The sequence below is a fragment of the Phacochoerus africanus genome, chromosome 1 (assembly GCF_016906955.1).
Source record: "Phacochoerus africanus isolate WHEZ1 chromosome 1, ROS_Pafr_v1, whole genome shotgun sequence".
Classification (NCBI taxonomy): domain Eukaryota; kingdom Metazoa; phylum Chordata; class Mammalia; order Artiodactyla; family Suidae; genus Phacochoerus; species Phacochoerus africanus.
In genome coordinates, this window is record NC_062544.1 from 16,975,407 (window position 1) to 16,994,037 (window position 18,631).

The window sequence follows — 18,631 nt, forward strand, 5'->3', positions numbered from 1 at the left end:
AATCCTGCATCCCTGGGATAAATCTTATTTGGTCATGGCGTATGATCTTTTTAATGTATACTTATATGTGGTTTGCTAATATTTTGTTGAGAATTTTTGTTCATCAGTGATTTTGGCACATAATTTTCTTTTTTTGGGGTATCTTTGGTTTTGGTATTGGGGAAATGGTGGCTTCATAGAATGAACTTGGGAGTGTTCCTTCTTCTGCAATTTTCTGGAAAAGTTTCGGAAGAGGAGGTATTAACTCTTCTCTGAATGTTTGGTAGAACTCAGTTCTGAAGCCATCAGGTCTGGAATTTTGGTTTTTTGGAAGTTTTAAAATAACATTTTCAATTTCAGTACTTTTGATTGATCTAGTCATATTTTCTATTTCTTTCAGTTCAGTCTTGGTAGGTTGTACCCTTGTAAGAATCTGTCCATTTCTTCTAGGTTGTCCATTTTATTGGCATACAGTTGGCATAGTCTCTCATGATCCTTTGTATTTCTGCATGTCAGTTGTAACTTCTCCCTTTTCATTTCTAATTTTATTGATTTGAACCACCTCCCTTTTTTTCTTGATGAGTCTGGCTGATGGTTTATCAGTTTGGTTGATCTTTTCAAAGAACCAAGTTTTGGTTTCATTGATCTTCTCAATTGCTTTTTTTTGTCTCTATGTTACTAATTTCTGTTCTAATCTTTATGATTTCTTTCCTTCTACTAATTGTGGACTTTGTTCTTCCTATCTACATGTTTAATGTGTAAGGTTAGGTTGTTTATTTGCATCTTCCTTCTTTCCTGAGATAAGATTGTATTGCTGTAAACTTCTCTCTCAGAATTGCTTTTGCTGTCTGTGCCCCATAGGTTTTGGATTGTTGTATCTTCATTGTCATTTGTCTCTATGTATCTTTTAATTTCCTCTTTGATTTCTTCAATGATCCATTAGTTGTTTAGAAGCCTGTTATTTAGCTTCTAAGAGTTTGTGTTTTTTGCTGTTTTTTTTTTCCTTATAGCTTATTTTTAGTCTCATAGCATTGTGATTGAAGAAAATGCTTGAAATAATTTCAATTTTTAAAAATTTATCAAGGCTTGATCTGTGGCCCAAGATGTGTTCTATCCTAAAGAATGTTCCATGTGCACTTGAGAAGAAAGTATATTCTGCTGTTTTGGGGTGAAAAGTTCTAAAGATAGCAGTTAAGTCTGTTTGTTCTAGTGTATCATTTAAGGTCTGTGTTTCCTTGCTGATTTTCTGTCCGGATGATCTGTCCATTTCTGTAAGTGGGGTGTTAAAAGTCCCCCACTATTATTGTGTTACTGTCACTTTCCCCTTTTATGGCTGTTAGTAGTTGCCTTATGTATTATTCTGCTCCTATGTTGGGTACATATATATTTAAAATTGTTATTTCTTCTTGTATTGATTCTCTAATCATTATGTAATGTCTTTCTTTGTCTCTTTGTGACCTTTATTTTAAAATCTATTTTGTCTGACATGAGTATTGCTACTCCTGCTTTTCTATAATTTCCATTTGCATGTAATATTTTATTCCATCCCCTCACTTTGTCTGTATGTGTCCTTAGATTGAAGTGGGCCTCCTGTAGACAGCATATATATATGTCTTGCTTTTGAACCCATTCATCTTGTCTTTTTCTTTTAGTTGGAGCATTTAATCCATTTACATTCATTGTAATTATGGATAAGTATGTATTTATTTTCATTTACTTAAATTTTTTTAGGGGGGTTGCTATTTTGGGGCTTTTTTCTTCCCTTCCTCTGTTTGTTGTCTTGTGGTTTGCTGACCATGTTTAGTGTTATGTTTGGCTTGTTTTTTCTTTTTTATATGTATGGCGCCCTTATTTCAATATATCCATATATACATGTGTAAAATTATTTGCTGGTCTCCTTAATTTCAAATGCATTTTCAATGTTCTGCATTTATCCTCTCATCCTCTCATGCTTTCTAGTTTAGATATCATATTTGTCAATGGGTGATTTCCTACTTTTAAATTATCTTTGCCTTTACCACTGAGCTTCTTCATTTTTAATATTCTTGTTTCTAATTGTGGCTTTTCTTTTTCTACTTAGAGAAGTTCCTTTAGTAGTTGATGTAGAGCTGGTTTGGAGGTTCTGAATTCTCTTAGCTTTGCTTGTCTGTGAAGCTTTTGCTCTCTCTCTCCATCAAATCTGAATGAGAGCTTTGCTGGGTAGAGTATTCTTGTTCTAGGTTCCTTCTCTTCATAACCTCAAATATATTTTGTCACTCCCTTCTGGCTTATAAATTTTCTCCTGAGAGATCAACTGTTATCCTTATGGGGATTCCCCTATATGTGATTTGTTGCTTCTCCCTGTGGCTCTTAATATATTTTTTTCTTTGAATTTAATTTTTGTCAATTTAATTAGTATGTGTCTTTATTTCTTCTGGAGTTTATTTTGTATGGAATTCTCTGTGTTTCTTTCACTTGGGTGAGTGTTCCCTTTCCTATATTTGGGACATTTTTTATTATAATTTCTTCAAATATTTTCTCTGGCACTTTTTCTCTCTCTTTTCCTTCTGGAACCCCTATGATGTGAATGTTGGTACATTTAATGTTGTCCCTGATGTCTCTTAGACTTTCCCATTTTTTTTCACTCTTTTTTCTTGATTCTTTTCTGTCACAGTGATTTCCACCATTGTCTTCCACCTCAGTTATTTGTTCCTCTGCCTCTGTTAACGTGCTATTGGTTCCTTCTAGATTACTTTTCATTTCAGCTATTGCACTTTTCATTTTGCTCTTAAAATCCTCTAGTTCTCGGTTAAACATTTCTTTTAAGTTCTCGATCTGTGTCTCCATTCTTTTTCCAAGGTCTTGGGTCATTTTTACTATCATCACTCTGAATTCTTTTTCAGGTAACTTGCCTATCTCCTCATCATTTAGTGGTTTTTGTGTGTTTTTGTCTTGTTCCTTTGTCTGAAAGCTGCTTCTTTGTCATCTCATAGTGTTTACATTTCTGTTTATCATCCCCTTGGGTCTCCCCTGGCTCCCTTGGTGTGGAAAGAGTGCCACTGATGTGAACCTCCACAGGGCCAAGTTGGTATGTAGATGTTGAGGCAGGTGCTGGAGTTCTCAGGAATGGTATTGGTTCACATGTAGCTCTTTGATTGGAAAGCTCTAGGTATTGCTCTATGTAGATATAGGAGCAGGTGGTACTGTTCCTCTGGTGCTCTCCTTGCTTGGCCACTCTAGAGATCTCTCTCTAAAGCCTCAGGGGTGGTGATATTCTCCCTACTTATTGCTTGCAGGCTCTCTCTGAAGCTGCAGAATGTGTGTTTCTGGTAGTCCCCTCCCTGCCTTGCTGCTGGTAGAGGTGCTGTCTGTAGCCCCATGGATGGGAATGTGGGTTAATGGGCCTCCCTTGTCTCCCTTGTTGTGGAAAGAGTGCCACTGATGTGAGCCTTCATAGAGCCACTGGCAGATGTATCTTGTGCTTTTCACTGGTTGGGCAGCACACAGCTTCTTCAGAGAGTAGGCACTGGCGGCCCTCTCATGGGAATGGGTGCTGCTGCACTGGCATGTGCCTCTGCTGATTCTTTGGGTGGAGCTGAGATGCCTGTGTTTTCCTGAGTTGTCCCTGCTCAAGCAGATCACTGCCCTTGCAGGAAGTGGGCGCTGCTGCTAGCAGTTTTTCTGATGCTGCTCTGCTGGCATGAACCTCTGTAAAGTCTCAGGGTGGAGCCAAGGCATCTGATCAGCAGAGAGTAGGCTCCAGTGGCTCTCTCACAGGAATGGGCACTGCCTCTCTGGTTGGAGCTCAGACACCTGTGTTTTCCCTGCTCAAGCAGGTCGTTGCTTTTGCATGAAGTGGGCACTGCTGCCAGCAGATTTTTTTGGCACTGCCCTGCTGGCCACAGCCTTTGCAGATTCTCTGGGTGGAGCCAAATCAACTGTGTTTTCCCTGATCTCTTGGGAGCAGAGCATTGCCACAGCTGGCAGCTCTTTTGGTGCAGGTTGGGCTCCACTAGTGCAGGGGCCCCCTCTGGCAGGAACTGGGAACTTGTTTTATTCCCTCAGGCAGTTACTGCACCTGCTCCAGGAAATCTGTACCCTAAGGGCATGGCTGCTTCCCAACCATTGCTAGGCAGCCACTATAGCCAAGTGGTTTCCTAGCTGAGGCAGGCAGTGTCTTGCAGTTTGAGAAAACAGGCATAAGTCACAAGACTGTAGTGGTGGATCCCACTCCTTTCTTCCAGCACCCCCAAACAATGGTGTCTACTCTCTAAGCCTGACTGGGTTGCCTCTGCTTAGATGCTCTCCATTGTGGTTGCCCTATACTCTAGTCCTTCCAGGATGTTTCTTCATGGCCAACCCTGGTTTATTCCCCATGTAGGTGGCCCCAGCTCCCTTTTAGGGTCTTATTTCTAAGGCCAAAGTTTTATTCCCAACACTTGTTGGAATCTGCGTGTGGTTGCTTGTTGCCCATAGCACTGATCATTTGTGGAGGACTGTCTCCTCCTTAAATGCTTCACACCATAGTAGAGTTCCTCCCTGTTTTTGGTTGATCTCATTGCTGGTGGGGGAACTTCCTGAGGTGCAGGAGTTTTCCTCTTTCTAGCTCCTTCCTGGAAGAGAAGATCCTGTCTCATTTCCTTTCACTAATTTTTCTGGTTCTTCTTTCTTTTGTCCTAGGTGGTTTTATAATGTTTTTCTTGTTCTATCATAATCTTGAGGTTTTAAGTCAGTTTTTCACAGATTTTCTGTGTGAATAGTTCTATATATTTTCAATGTATCTGTGGGAGTGGATGAGCCTTACATCCTGATACTCCTCTTAGACCTCCCCCCCCTTTTTTGAATATACCAAACTCTCTTCCTTTTTTCATGGCTTTCATACTCAATTAGATCTGTCTAGAATGGCCTTTCCATGCTGTCTCATTTTCATGGTTAGGGTCTCTGCTGAAATATCTCCTCGTTGGAGAGGGCTTCTTTGATGACCCACAGAACTATTCTCTCCATTCTCCATTCTTGCTTCCCTTCATTATAATTTTATTGATTACCTTGAGTATTGCCTGTCTCCTTTTCTAGATTGTAAATCCTTTGAGGGCAGGAACTGGGCTTTTATCCTTGCTGCTCACCACAGCGTTGTGTACCCTCAGGCACTCATTTGATATTTGTTGAATGAGTGAAAGAATAGAAGAATGGAATTGTGTTTGAGGTTGGCATCATGCTTCCAGAAAGAGGGGAGCATCCAGGTTGGAGTTTCAGAGAGAGGGGACTGTGTGTGAAACTTCAAATTCATACAACCATTTTGGTTTGTGTCACATTCTTAGGTTGGATCGATTATGTTCTTGGTACCTTATGTCCAGCAAGACTATGGACTTCTTTAACAGAGGGATTGAGCTCCTCAAAACTCCAAGCACATTGTTAGGAATCTAGTAGGGACTTAACAGAAGTTTATTGGATAGATAAATGGATGGATGGGTGGATGACTAGATGAATAAAGGAATAATATAAAGATAACTGGATAAGAGTACTCAGAACTTCAGGCAATGATTGAAGACCATTTTTATTTTTTCCTTCTAATAAAGGATAGAACATTTTCAATCTGTAAAAGGCCATGGAGGTATAAAAATGCATCAAGTATAATTATTAGCATTGTTACAGAGAAACAGTTGTTACAGCCTCTTCCCTTAAGATGGCACTTGGACGGTCACAGTTGGTTTGGTTTACAAAGAAGGGCAAGAATAGATGACCAATTAGCTCAGGAATTTCCCAGAATGTGGGGCTTTCCATGCTGAAACTGGGAAAAGCCCAGGAAAACTGGAATGGCTGGTCATATAAGAAAGAGCAGCATCAGAATGTTGGGTGTGGTTAGGCATTTAGGTACAGGAGTCAGATATTTTCTCAGCTTCCTCTTAGCTCTGAAATAAAAATCTCCATGTTATGACTGAGGGTTTTACAGCTTTCAGAGGGTTTTAACAACCCCATGTAGTTTTGACTTGATCTCTATGCAAAGCCTGAGAGGTAGGGTTGTTCTAACCTACTTTGCAGGTGTGGCATCCTGCATCAACACTCCTGGCTCCCAGAGAATGGGAGGCAGAGAAAAAAAAAACAACACAGCTCGGTCCCCTGAGGCCAGTATTCTCCTCCCTAATCTGTTCTTTTTTTTTGAAACATCCTACCTGTCTCATCCGGCTTTCAGGAGTGGGCAGGAATCATATGGGGAAAGGAAGGACCCTGAGATCTTAGCTTTGGCTCAATCCTCTCATTTGAGACAATTTATATCATTACTGTTTTGCCTCATGTGTTTAGCTGCTGCTCCTTTTGCAATCTTCATGTAGGATTCCTCTGAATACTCACCAGGTGTCCAGTGCTGGTATCAGAATGTGGCAGAGTCACTGAAAGAGACCCAGTATATTGACTCTAGGACGATATCCTGAATGACCCTTTCTGTTCAGGTTTGCCAGCAAGATGGTCAGAGGAGCAGCTTAGTCTGACATGTGCCAACTTGATTGCTGAGCTCTTTTGGGGCAACTTTGCTGAGAAGTTACTCAAGTGATAAATCAATTCTTGTGGTGGCTGTGATGTGCCACACTTGTTCCCACCCCTGTACCTTTTGCCTGGTATATAGGCATCACCTTAAGGAGCAAGGGTTCAGCAGTCATCCCTAACTTATTTTAAAAGACTAGGGATGGGATATCCTTGTCCATGGTAGGCTTTAAGACTTTTCTTGACAAGTACTGGAATGAAAGGATGGATGATAGAATTCTGGGTTGATGTGCTTCTTGGAACACTGTTTTGAGCTCTTCTGCATTTTTGGCATTTACGACTTCTAGGGGTAAGAAGTCTGTGTAATCCTTCTTTTCCCTGTGAAGTGAGACTTCTGACTCTCCCTAATTCAACAGAAGCATGTAATATTCTGGGATATGCTTAATGAATGGGGTTTGACATGGGTTCTACCCTCTCAGATGTCACTGTTTGGGCTCAGAGTTGCCCTATAATGTGGGTCTTCTATTATGGTTGCAGCTGTGAAAAGATCTGATCTTAGAGTTTGCCTTTTATGAGAGCTGAATAAGGATGGGTACAGGTTTCCCCCCACTATGTGAAAGTAGAGCATTACTGTGATAGTTTTCACGAGCAGAAATAGCATAAAGCAAAGAGGCAATTACCTCAGGACAAATCTTGCTGATGGATGTATAGGATAAATTGAGATAAAGCACAGATGATCAGAAACAGTTCAGACCTATGGTAGTTTGATTCTGGGACAATGAGTGTAGTTCTGGGAAAGGAGCTTGGTGGTATCTCTCAGTGCTCGGGGTGTAGGCTGCCTTTGTGATGGCTGCAAAAAAAAAATGCTGAATGCTATCTTCCCTCTTCACTTTTTTTTTTTGTAAAAGCAAAAATTCTCTTTGGATTTCTTTCAGTTAGCAAAAAGAGGTACCAAGGATAGGCGTTTGAAAAAAGTGAAATGGTGTTGGGTAACCTTTTGAAAATGGGGGGAATATTTTAATTTTATTTAAAAATAAATAAAATAAATATCTTTAAAATACAGTGCTGCCCATGTCCTCTTGGTAGATTCCCCAGACTGTGGGGGGCACGTGTCCTTCTAGCTGGAGCATGGGGTTTTAGGTACATCTGTTTACTTTCACATGTCTATGTTCTTTCTGCCTCTTATGCTAGCTGTGGCCCTATGACCCTCAGAAGTGTCTGTGGCACTGAGGTCAAATCAAGTTTTAATCTTTAGATGTGATTTTCTTTGGCTTAGAGAAGACTCAACCCTGAGAATGGAAGGGATATGAACCCCACCATGAGCATCACTGCAGTACCCTCAAGATCAAGCACTGTTGTATATAGGATTCTTCTGAAACTTTAAGTCTTGGCATCAAAGGGTGAAGTGATGGTTTGACAAACCCAGAACCTTCCAGATCTTGAGATATGGGCTGGGTTGATGTGCTTCTTAGAATCTTGGAAACTGATGATCTAACTGCATTGAGTTGTAGGCTGTAATGAATTAGAAGGCCAAAGAAGTTCTCTGAGTGAAAAAATTAAAAAAAAATCAATGCAGTAGAAACATAGCCTCCTTATTAAAAAACTATCTTTGCAAGATGTGCTGCCTGGCAGCAAGAGAAAACTAGTGGTCAACTGGTTTCCAGTCTTTTTTTGTCCTACTCCTTGGGGCCAGCACTTCCTCCAAGGACATCAAGACTGGTGGGGGCAGAGAATAAGACTGGCATATTCTTTGCTCCATGAAGGGTTATGGCTAATGACGCCAGTGGTCGGGTGGCCTCCTTTGAGTGTGTACAGATCTTGGCAGGCCCCTCATATGGTCAGTGAACTCTGTGATCGGCGGTGGCTGCCTCCGCTGAAGGGCCGGGTCAAATTAGTCTGACCACTTGCGTGGGCTCCGTATGCCATTACCCTACTAGGCTCCAGAAGGAGGTGCTCCCCAGATGAGAATTTAGCCCAGGAGTCCCCTGAGCCTGTGTCATCCCTTATATGGTCTCCTCTGTGTCTCTCTTCAGGCAGCACCCAGTCCTCCATGTATTTCCGCTTGGTAGGGTTCGAGCTCTTTGGGGTGCTGGCTCTGAAGCCCTGTCCTGGGGCAGGCGGCCCTGGACGGTGGGTGGGCTGGGCCTCTCCAGGGACAGCGGCAGGCCTCTGGCTGCTTCTCCAACTCTGGATTTCCAGGTCCCTTTTATCCATGGGGAGTATATCAATTTTCTGAGCTTTCAAGATCGGAGACTTCCCATATGTCCCTTGTAGGGACAGGAAAAAGTACCTGGTGGGAAATAACAGAAGAGATATTTTCTGATGTAGGTTGACTTCTTAAATTTCAGCATTGAAAAGGTCCTTAGAATCCAGCTCCCCACCCAGGGAAAGATTCCTTTGGCTGCTCTTTTGGTGGATGCATGAAATCCATGCCTGGACACCTCTGGTATTGGGGAGATCAATAACAATATACAAGAGCTAACATTTATTATGTACCAGGATTAATCTAAGTGTTTTACATATTATTAACTCATATTATTCTTCCCCAGTGCCTTGCGGTGGGTACTTTCTCCCCCCTCCACCATGTACAGACATGGAAACTGAGGTACTGAGAGATTCAGTGATTGTCCAGAGCCACACAGAGGTCAAGCTGTGGTCACAACTAAGTGCTCTGGATTCTTTTCGCTCATCTTCCAGGTGTGAGGCCATCCATTCTATGGCTGGGATGTTATAACTTAGGCTAGTTTATTTGCTTTGTAATGTCAACTCTTTGTGGAGCTTAATAATGTCTAAGTAGTTTACCAATACATACTCTTTTCTTGAATCCATGGGCTATGCTGACATTGCAGCATCACTGTGTTAGCACTATTTGCCAGATGAAGATACTGAAGTCCTAGGTGATAAGATGGTGCTCCTAAGGTCTCCTGAGAATTTAATGATGTCCTGGATGGTTAACGCAGGGTTCCTTTCCCCTGCCAAGCTAAATGTAACCTGTAGTGGACTCTGGAATCGAGAGTCTCTCTCTGTGCCTAGAATCTTTTCCCAGTTTCCGGTTTAGGTAGGGAAGGGAGTAAGAAGATGACTAAAACTATGTGATCACTGGAGAAAGTAACCACTGATACCCAGAGAGTGGGCAACTCGTATCCACTCTCTGGGTACCAGTTTATCTAAAAAGTAATCTAGTTGTCCAGAGGAATCTAAGGTCTTTTCCAAAAATAATCGTAATTTTTAAAATTTCTAAAACCTTGTAAGCAGAGAGGTTCCCATCCTTCATCCTTTCTATGTCTAAAAGCTTCAGGAGGACACCACAGTGGGCAGGAGTTTCTGTGGACTACAGTAGATCCTACAGAATCAGAAACTTTCCTCACTATCGCTCCTCACTCAGTGAGGCAGGACAGGTGGCCATGCATGGGTGTTTCAGGAAAGACTCTTTGCCGGGGAACTGGACTTTTCTCAGTTTAAAACTCCCCCAGGCTACCAATTTCCTTCTTTGTGCATTTAGTCAAAAATTACTCATCAAGTCCCTACAATGAGCCAGGCCCCAAGGGATTAAGCTGTAAACCAGCCTGGACTCTCAGGTAGCACAGGAACAGAGTTCAAAGCTGAGGGAGCAATGAGAGTGTCACACACATGATCTGGTGTGAGGGACCTTCCTTGAGGAGGAAACACTAAAGCTGAGGACTGAGGGATGCAGAGGAGGGAGCCAGACAAAGGGGTGGGTGGGTGATGAGAACCAAATTTTGGGCACAGTGGCTGAAGTGTGGAGACAGAGGGCAAGAGTGGGCAACAGGACACAGGGGCTGGCAGGGCCAGAGCAGGCAAGGATCATGGGGAATGTTTTGGGTTTTCCTGTGCATTACTGTAAAAGCCTTGGGAAGCTCCTGGGAAGTTATAAACATGACCTGATGACATTTGGACACAATAATGGATTCCAGTAAAACCCAGTAGGAGGTGACTGAAATAATTTGGGATGAAAAGATTATAACCTGTGTATGGTGGTAGTTGTAGAAATGGAAAGAACAGATGGATTTGAGAAACAGGTAGCAGCTAAACTGACACGTCTTGGTGATGGGCAAGATAGGGGCATGTGGTGGTGGGTGGGATCAAGGATCAGTCTCATGGGACTGCCTTGATTCTAGGTGGGAAACGGCAGATGAAAGGAACTCAGGAAGTGACCCAGGTTTCTGGGATGGTGGTGATGGAAAGTAGATCATGAATTAAATTATAGATGTTTCCCACTTGCCTCAGACTTAACATGCTCACTGCTGGTGATGCACAGGTAGCTAGAAAGAGGTATCTGGGATTCTCGAGAAAGATTTGGGCTGGGAGTTTATATTGGGGATTCATAAAAATAATATTTAACTTTGCAAGGGTGGGTGCAGTGTCTCTGGAGAGAATGAAATTTAGGAGACCCAAGCACTTAGTAGGAAGCCTTGAGACATAAGCCAGCAAAGGAAAGAAATAAGTAGAAAAACCAAGGAAGATTGTGTAACTGAAGCCAAGGGAAGAGCATCTAAGGACTGTTCCCTTCTATTGTAGCTAATTACAAAGCTGCATTATGTTTTAAAATGTGTGTTAGTTATTTTACAGATAAAACAAAAGAAACTTTCTTGCTCTCAGTTGAGGAGAATTCATACAGTTCCTTTATCCTGGTTGAATTAATTAGACCAAGATTAGTGAGGTCACGGTTAGTGGCTAATTATCACAAGCTTGGTGAAAGAAATCAATCCCCATTATAAATACAGCTTACAATTTTAAGTGAACAAATAGTTTTCTACAACAACCCTTCTGGCATGTAGATTTCTGCAGCAAAAATTAATTGTTCCAAGGTTGTAAGTCAATAGTCCTTGGAGCTATTAAAATAAACCTTTCTCTGTCAGAGGAGATCTCTTTGTCTCTTAGTGAACAGCATTCAGCAGAAATTCAAGTTTATGAGGATACTATAGAATAAGCAAAGATTTAACTTGCATGCTATGGTAACTGGTGAGAAAATATTTGCTAACTTTTCTGCTTAACAGTCTATAATGTTGAGTGCTTGTCTTTTCCAAGAACATTCATACTTCACAATGATCCTCATCAAGCCGATAGCTTTTGGTTCCAAGTGTGTCATCTAGTCAAGAGTAAGAGAATATGGGGCAGATGATCGGCTCTTTCTATTGTATTTATTTTTTGTCTTTTTAGGGCCACACCCACACCATATGGAAGTTCTCAGGCTGGGGGTTGAATCAGCTGTAGCCTCTGGTCTATGCCACAGCCACGCCAGATCCGAGCCGCATCTGTGACCTACACCACAGCTCATGGCAATGCTGGATCTTTAACCTACCGAGCAAGGCCAGGGATTGAACCTGCATCCTCATGGATACTAGTCAGGTTCTTTTCCACTGAGCCACAACAGGAACTCCTGATCTGTTCTTTCTATAGCCCAAATAAGACACAGAACAGAGGGTATCAGTCCTTGGTTGGAGAGGATCACACCCGTGTTTAATCCCAAAACTGTGGATAAAAATATTGAACCTACGTATTTAATGCCCTTTTCCATTGAGGGCAGGACCTTCGTGGTCTCTCCCAGGACCTGTCTCCTAAGGGGCTGGGCTGAAGAAGGGATGGCGTGGGAAATATGTCCTCTGAGGCTGGGCTTCATTGCTTCCCACTCTGTGTCAGGGCCTTCTATTAACACTAGCCACTTTCACCTGTATTGTGATCAAACTTATGTCTGAATTTTCCATTGGATGGTCCTATTTTATTCATCTTGCTGTTTTTTTCCCCTTGCTTAAAACCCTTTAATGAATTCCTCATATTTTTTGGAGTATGTTATTTCTTTTTTAAATTTTATTTTTATTAGAGGATAGTTGATTTACAGTGTTGTGACAATTTCTAGCCCAGTGACCCAGTCATACATAAATATTCATTCTTTTTTTTCTCATACTATCTTCCATCATATTCTACCCCAAGAGACTGGGTATAGTTTCCTGTGCTGTACAGTAGGACCTCAAGGCTTATTCATTCTCAATGTAATAGTTTGTTTCATCTTGCTGTTTCTTTAGTGTCATTTGCACCTTATCTCTGAGGGCAGCCTCTGGGTTATATAATGGTAAAAAGAATACCTTCTTTCCAGGAGTTAATTGCCAGATCAAGACAAACAGACAAAACACATAATAAGGGGGATAAAGGTAGTGACAGATACACCCAGGTAATGCGAACACAAGAGCAAGGGGGATCTGCTTCAGCCTGAGGGAGGTACATGAAGTCACATGAGGTTTCTGGAATTGCTGTTGCCTGAAATAGTCAGAGGGTAAGGAGGTCTGATAACAGGAAGGGAATTTTGAATAGAAGGGATGGCATGAACAAAGGCAGGAAGGGGAGAGGCCATGGAGCTTGTTGGGAAATACAAGAAGCTTGGTGATATGGAGCCTGAAATTTGAGGCGGGGAGTAGGGAGATAAGGCTGTGAAAATGGGTGGGGCCAAACAGGGAGGAGGCTATGTACACAGCCCATGTTCAGAACTCAGCCAACATTTACTGAATTCACAATGGTGTCTGTCATCTTGGTATCCTCAGCCTCTCAACTCTGCATCAGACGTGGTACTGAGGTGGCTTAGGAAGAAGAGGCGGAGACCAAACTAGGTTAAACCAGCTGCCAAACTTATTAAAGGAAGCAAAGCCTGATAACAGCTCTCTGCCTAATTTTGAATTAGAAAAAAATTCTACACAATGTTGCGATGACCTGTTGACCAAAGTAGCTGAATTTCAATGTTCAGAGTGATGAGATATGAGGATGGAGAGGGGCTATGTCTTGCCTATGGGTACATCACTGTTAAGTTCACTGAATGCTTTGACTAGAGATTATGGGTGGGAGAACAGAATATTGGCTTCCAGCTTGGGAGAATTCAGCTCCCACTGTGATTTGCAGGGGTTGGTGGACATTCTGGTCCCTCTTGGGACTTGACCTGTCCTGTGAGCAAATGGGAGTGCAACCACAGGTCTGCCTAATTTCTAGGTCATTTTAAAAAAAATTTTTAAATTTTTTTATTATAGTTGATTTACAATGTTGTGTCAATTTCTGTTGTACAGCAAAGTGACCCAGTCATACATATCTAGGTGATATGCAAAAGCAAAATGAGGAGCTTGATAGATGAGCATGTGGTAAGAGTAAACTTCAAGGACATGCCAGGCATTGTTGTTGTTGCCGTTTTTTCTACAAAAGGCAAATGTGGAGGGTTTAGGCTGGTATGTTAGAAATAGCTCTCTACACGAATGACTTATTGGCTGATACAGGGGGAGTGTGTGTGTGTGTGTGTGTGTGTGTGTGTGTGTGTGTGTGTTTGTGTATGTTTTGACAACTCTGAGTATTATTAAAAAGTTGGCTATTTCAGGCAAAACTTGAATTTCTGGGAAAAATCTAAAGTTCTGAAATGCTGGCCATGACCTTACCTTGTGGCAGCAATAGTGTGAAACTTGGAAGTTCCTTCTCCCAGTGTCTGTACACCACTTGATTTACAGTTGCCTACCTGTCCGTGTAGGCATTTGAGAGCAAGATTCCTGGACTAATGAGTAAAGGACCACAGAGCTTTCCGAAATGATTCCTTATACATGGCAGCATGTGTAAGGTGGGAGGGAAGGACTAAGTGCTCTCATTTTATAACTGTCACAACTGAGGTTATGCCAGATTTGGTGACTTGGCTGCTCTGTGGCTGACCAGGGACAAGAGTATGTGCTATCTGCCTCCAAGTTCATTGTTCTTTCTGTCCCTGCTCCCTATCTTTGGAACAGTAGCCTCAAGCATCCCAGCTGGAGTCAAAGGCCTGAATCTGGGGCTATGAAAATTGCCAAGTGAGGTGAAAAGTGGTAGTTCTGGGAAGAAAACAGAGCCCCCTCACACTAACCTTGGGAGAAGAGCCACCACTGGTGTGAGGAAGCAGACGAGGTAGAAAGTGGGGTCTGAGAGCTGGCGTTCCATCACCCAGTAGGGGTTGGTGGGGCTGTTGCAGGTGACGCAGGTGGCATTGTACACCAGGGACACCACAAAGTAGAGCAGGAAGCTGCCTAGGAGAACAAGGCCATGGATGATGGTCTGTAGAAGGAAAGAAGTAAACACTGTTGAAAGGATAGCTTTGAATGGGGGGGGGATCACAATCATGCTACTCAGCCAACTTTGTTGTAAACTCTTTTTTTTGGAAATGCTACCCACATAGGAACAATTTTTAAAAGTGGGACACTTAGGAGTTCCTGTTGTGGCTCAGTGGCAATGGACCCAACTAGTATCCACAAGGATGTGGATTCAATCCCTGAACTCGCTCACCGGGTTAAGGATCCGGCGTTGCTGTGAGTTGTGGTGTGGGCTGACAGCTGCAGCTCTAATTCAACCCCTAGCTTGGGAACTGCCATATGCCTCAGGTATGGCCCTAAAAAGAAAAAACAGTGGGCCACTTAATGGATCAATGTAAAGCAGACACCCATATTGCTACCACCCTGAATTTGACACACATACCTCAAAATGCCTAAATCTTTGGTCTCACCCTTGGCTTTGGTGATAATGTTCATACTCTTCTTTAGTTTTACCAGCTATGTTTCCCTGTTTTTAAATGTTAGGTAGATAGTATCATATTTTGTGACTTTCGTCTTTTTTCCTCAATATTATGCTCCCATGAGGAACCACTTTTCCCACCTGTTGCTGTCCTTTATTCATGTTTGAAGCAGTGCAGTGTTCTGCTGTTTGATCTCATTGTGTCCTGCCTGTTTTGTGCTTCTTTCCTTCGGATTCTTGTCCTCTTTAAAACTTAGTGATGATTTCATATAATTTCATTCCCCCCTTTACTAGTTTGAAAGTTGCATACTCCATTTCTATTCTTTTAATGATTAATAAATAATAAGCAATCTTAATATACCACAGTATAAAGACTACAACTATGATTCCTTCCTCCTGAATTATGCAAGGGCTTTAGAATATTTCAATTCTGGAACCTCCCTCCTGATTTATATCTGGCTGCTACTGTAGATTTAAATTCTCTCAACTTTTTACATCACAAAAATCATTATTAAGTTTAATGTGGTCAGTGCTCATTAAAATTTACTTACATGCTTGACACTTTCTCTGCCTTCATTCCCTCTTGCATCTTGAACTTTCTATCTGAGCTTTCTTTCCTTAGGCTTTAAGTATGGTTGACCTTTGAACCACATGGGTTTGGACCGCACAGACTTACAAGTGGATTTTTCTCAATAAATACCACAGTATTACATAATCCACAGATACAGAGGACCAGTTATGGACTTGAGCATCTGCAGATTTTGGTATTCTCAGTAGGTCCTGGAACCAGTCCCCTGCAGATACTGAGGGATGACTTTACATCCTTTAGAATTTCCTTTAGTGGAAGTCTGCTGATCATATATTCTCTGATGCTTTATTTCACCCTCATTATTAAGATATTTTTGATGGATATAGATTCTTACTAGGCAGTTATTTTCTTCCAATATATAATCAGATAATGAAATGTTAACTTCTGGCTTCTGTTGTTGCTACCAAGAAGTTGGCAGCTATTTTATTGTTGTTCATTAGAAGGAAATCTTTCCCTCTTAAAACTTGGCAGATTTTGTCTTTACCGTTATACAGTTTTCTTATAAGCATGGATTTCTTTTTATTCATCTTGCTTGGATTTTGCTGACCTTCTCAAATTTGTGCATTGATGTCTTTCATCACTTCTGCAGCATTCTCAAGTCCCTATCTTTTTGAACATTGCCTCTGTTTCACTTTCTCCTCTTTTCCTTCTGAGACTATAATTAAAATATGTTAGAACTTTTAAGATACCACTCTATCTTCTAGATATCTCTTAATATTGGTTTCACAATTTTCATTATTTCCCCTTTGTTTTATATCTTGGATATTTTTTTTCAGTTTACCAATTCTCCCTTCAGCTGTGCCTAATCTGCTGTTAAACCAGCCATTGAAACTTAGAGTTATTGTATTTTTAAATTTCTAAATGTTTTATTTGGTCTCTGTTAAACTCTTCTAAGTTTCTTTGTGTATGGTTTACCATTCCTTGGAGAAATCTTAAAGGCAAACACAGCTTTTCTATAATTTATAGAATAAATTCAATACCTGAAATATTTGTTACTGATATTTGCACTGGTGATCCTAATTTATGAGTTCTTGTTTCATTTTGAGCTTCCTTGTTTTTGAATGTGTGATGCTTCTTATCCTGGGAAAGTTAGTAGGGATACTTTGAGGCTTAAGATAACTATCCCTGGAGAGAAGGTGTGTATGCCTTTGCAATATCCTTAGGCACTACTGGTCTAGAGTCATTTTAAACTGAATTCATTGATCAAAATTTGGTTCACCCAGGTGATACAAAGAATATAGGCTGCAAATCTGTATGAGGTCAGTCCATAGTCCATTTCCTAGGATAAGTCCTTTATCCTGATTCTCTTTGCTCTGTTCAGCACTGTGGAAACAATCCCTACAGTCCCTGCTGGATGGGAGTGCAGGTAGGTCCCCTTTGGGTGTACCCTTACCCTGAATGTCCTAATTTAATGTGACTTATTAGACTCCCACTTTAGAAGCCTGGGTTTTAATATCTGAATCTTATGCTCAATCCAGGCTGTCAAAAAGTTCATTTTGGGCAGGGTTACAAACACCCTCAGGAAAGCAGAGGCTATGGCTCAGCTTGCTTCTCCATAGTCCCTCTTTCCTAAAGGCTTTGGTCTTTACTATCCTGTCAGTTTTTTCATACATTTAGGGAGGATATCTCTATCTCTGTATCTATCTATATACAGAGCCATCTCTAAAAATAGATATATCTATCTCTATATATCCATTAACTTTTTTTTTCCAGTGGGAGAGATGATTTGAATATCCTAGTTCTGTTCCTAAAGAAGAAAGCAGTTAGCTAACATTTCAGTCACTTTTGTTGGGACTGTGAAAGCTGACACAGCTATTGAATTCATGTGAGATTTCTTCCCAGGGAAGAAAGACACGTTCCCTCTGCTTTAAGCACTTTTAAAAGGAAAATGTATATAATTATATGATATGTAAATATATAATTATATAATATATAATTTATATAATATAAATATAGTATAAATACATATATATTTTTTTCCATAATGATTCTAGTAGCTGAATCCTTTCTCAGGCACAGTAGCAATCACCAGTAACTACTGGGATTCTGGTCTAGAGATGCATTAGGTGGGCTAATAGTGCTGAATGGTGAGTGAAAGGAATAGATTCCCTCTTTTAAAGCTGATGAATACGTGTTCTGAGAAAAAGGGCTGAACAACCAGTCAGAGAGGACATAGAATCTTCAGTTTCATTACCCACTTAATATTCATTGAGGTCTGGTTACACTTTACAGGGCATTTTTGAAAGGTTAACGAAATACTTAATGGAGAAGAGGGTCATAGAAAGCACAGTACCTCTTGGGAAATACCTTGAGCTAGTGTTTAAAAAAATGTAATTAAATTATTTTTACTATTTCAAGCACTCAGACAACCAACCTTGTATACTTAACGTCCAGCTTTATCAATATGAACCTTATGCCATAGAAAAGGGAACAGAATATGTCGGCCCCAAATGCATCTCTTGCATAAGGATTATCTTGGGCTGATTGTCCTAAAAGGAATGGCAGACACAGGAGAAGCTCTGAAAACTAAGTAGACTCAACTTTTTTTGGTAAGAGACATGTACATTTATAAGAGATATCTCCACTTGTGAAGATGTCTCTCTCTACCGGGAAGAAAAAGACTCTTCTAAATTTTTAGAAAATCTTTATTACCTTCTGTATCTGGCCTCCCTGATCCCAGTAATTCTGTTGTCTTTCACTAGAGATGGTATTTAAGGTGGTGGCTAGAGCCATTTCATTTCAGGGAGTCAGTTTTCTGGTCTATCTCAAGTGTATAGGCAATATTTATTAAACTTTTGTTTTTATCCTACTAATCTGTCTTTTATTACAAAAGTGTCTCAGCCAAGAACATAGAAGAGTAAAGGGAAAGTCATTTTTTTCTTCCGCTACACTTATTTGCCTCAGTTATTATTAAAAGATTAAGCTTTACAGATACAATTTAAGCACACATGTATCCTTTGGAAATGCCTTCTCTTTAATCTTGAAAATAAATTCATTGCTCATCATTCTCCTCTGTATTTTATACATAGTATTCATGTTAGTGGATACTTTTAAATTTTATTATGTATAGGTATCTTTCTGCAA

The 18,631-nt window shown here is 40.8% G+C and overlaps 1 protein-coding gene across 1 annotated transcript in view; it reads right to left on the reverse strand.

The window, feature by feature from the left end:
• Positions 1 to 5,500: 5,500 nt before the first annotated feature.
• The window catches only part of ATP10B (ATPase phospholipid transporting 10B (putative)), a 129,537-nt gene continuing 116,406 nt past the window's right edge, over positions 5,501 to 18,631 (reverse strand). Inside the window, exons 21-22 of the mRNA XM_047782200.1 lie at positions 14,318 to 14,505; positions 5,501 to 8,725 (exon numbers count right to left, since the gene is read on the reverse strand). Coding sequence (XP_047638156.1) covers positions 8,266 to 8,725; positions 14,318 to 14,505 — 648 coding nt within the window. The 3' untranslated portion in view covers positions 5,501 to 8,265. The remainder of the gene's footprint in view (positions 8,726 to 14,317; positions 14,506 to 18,631) is intronic.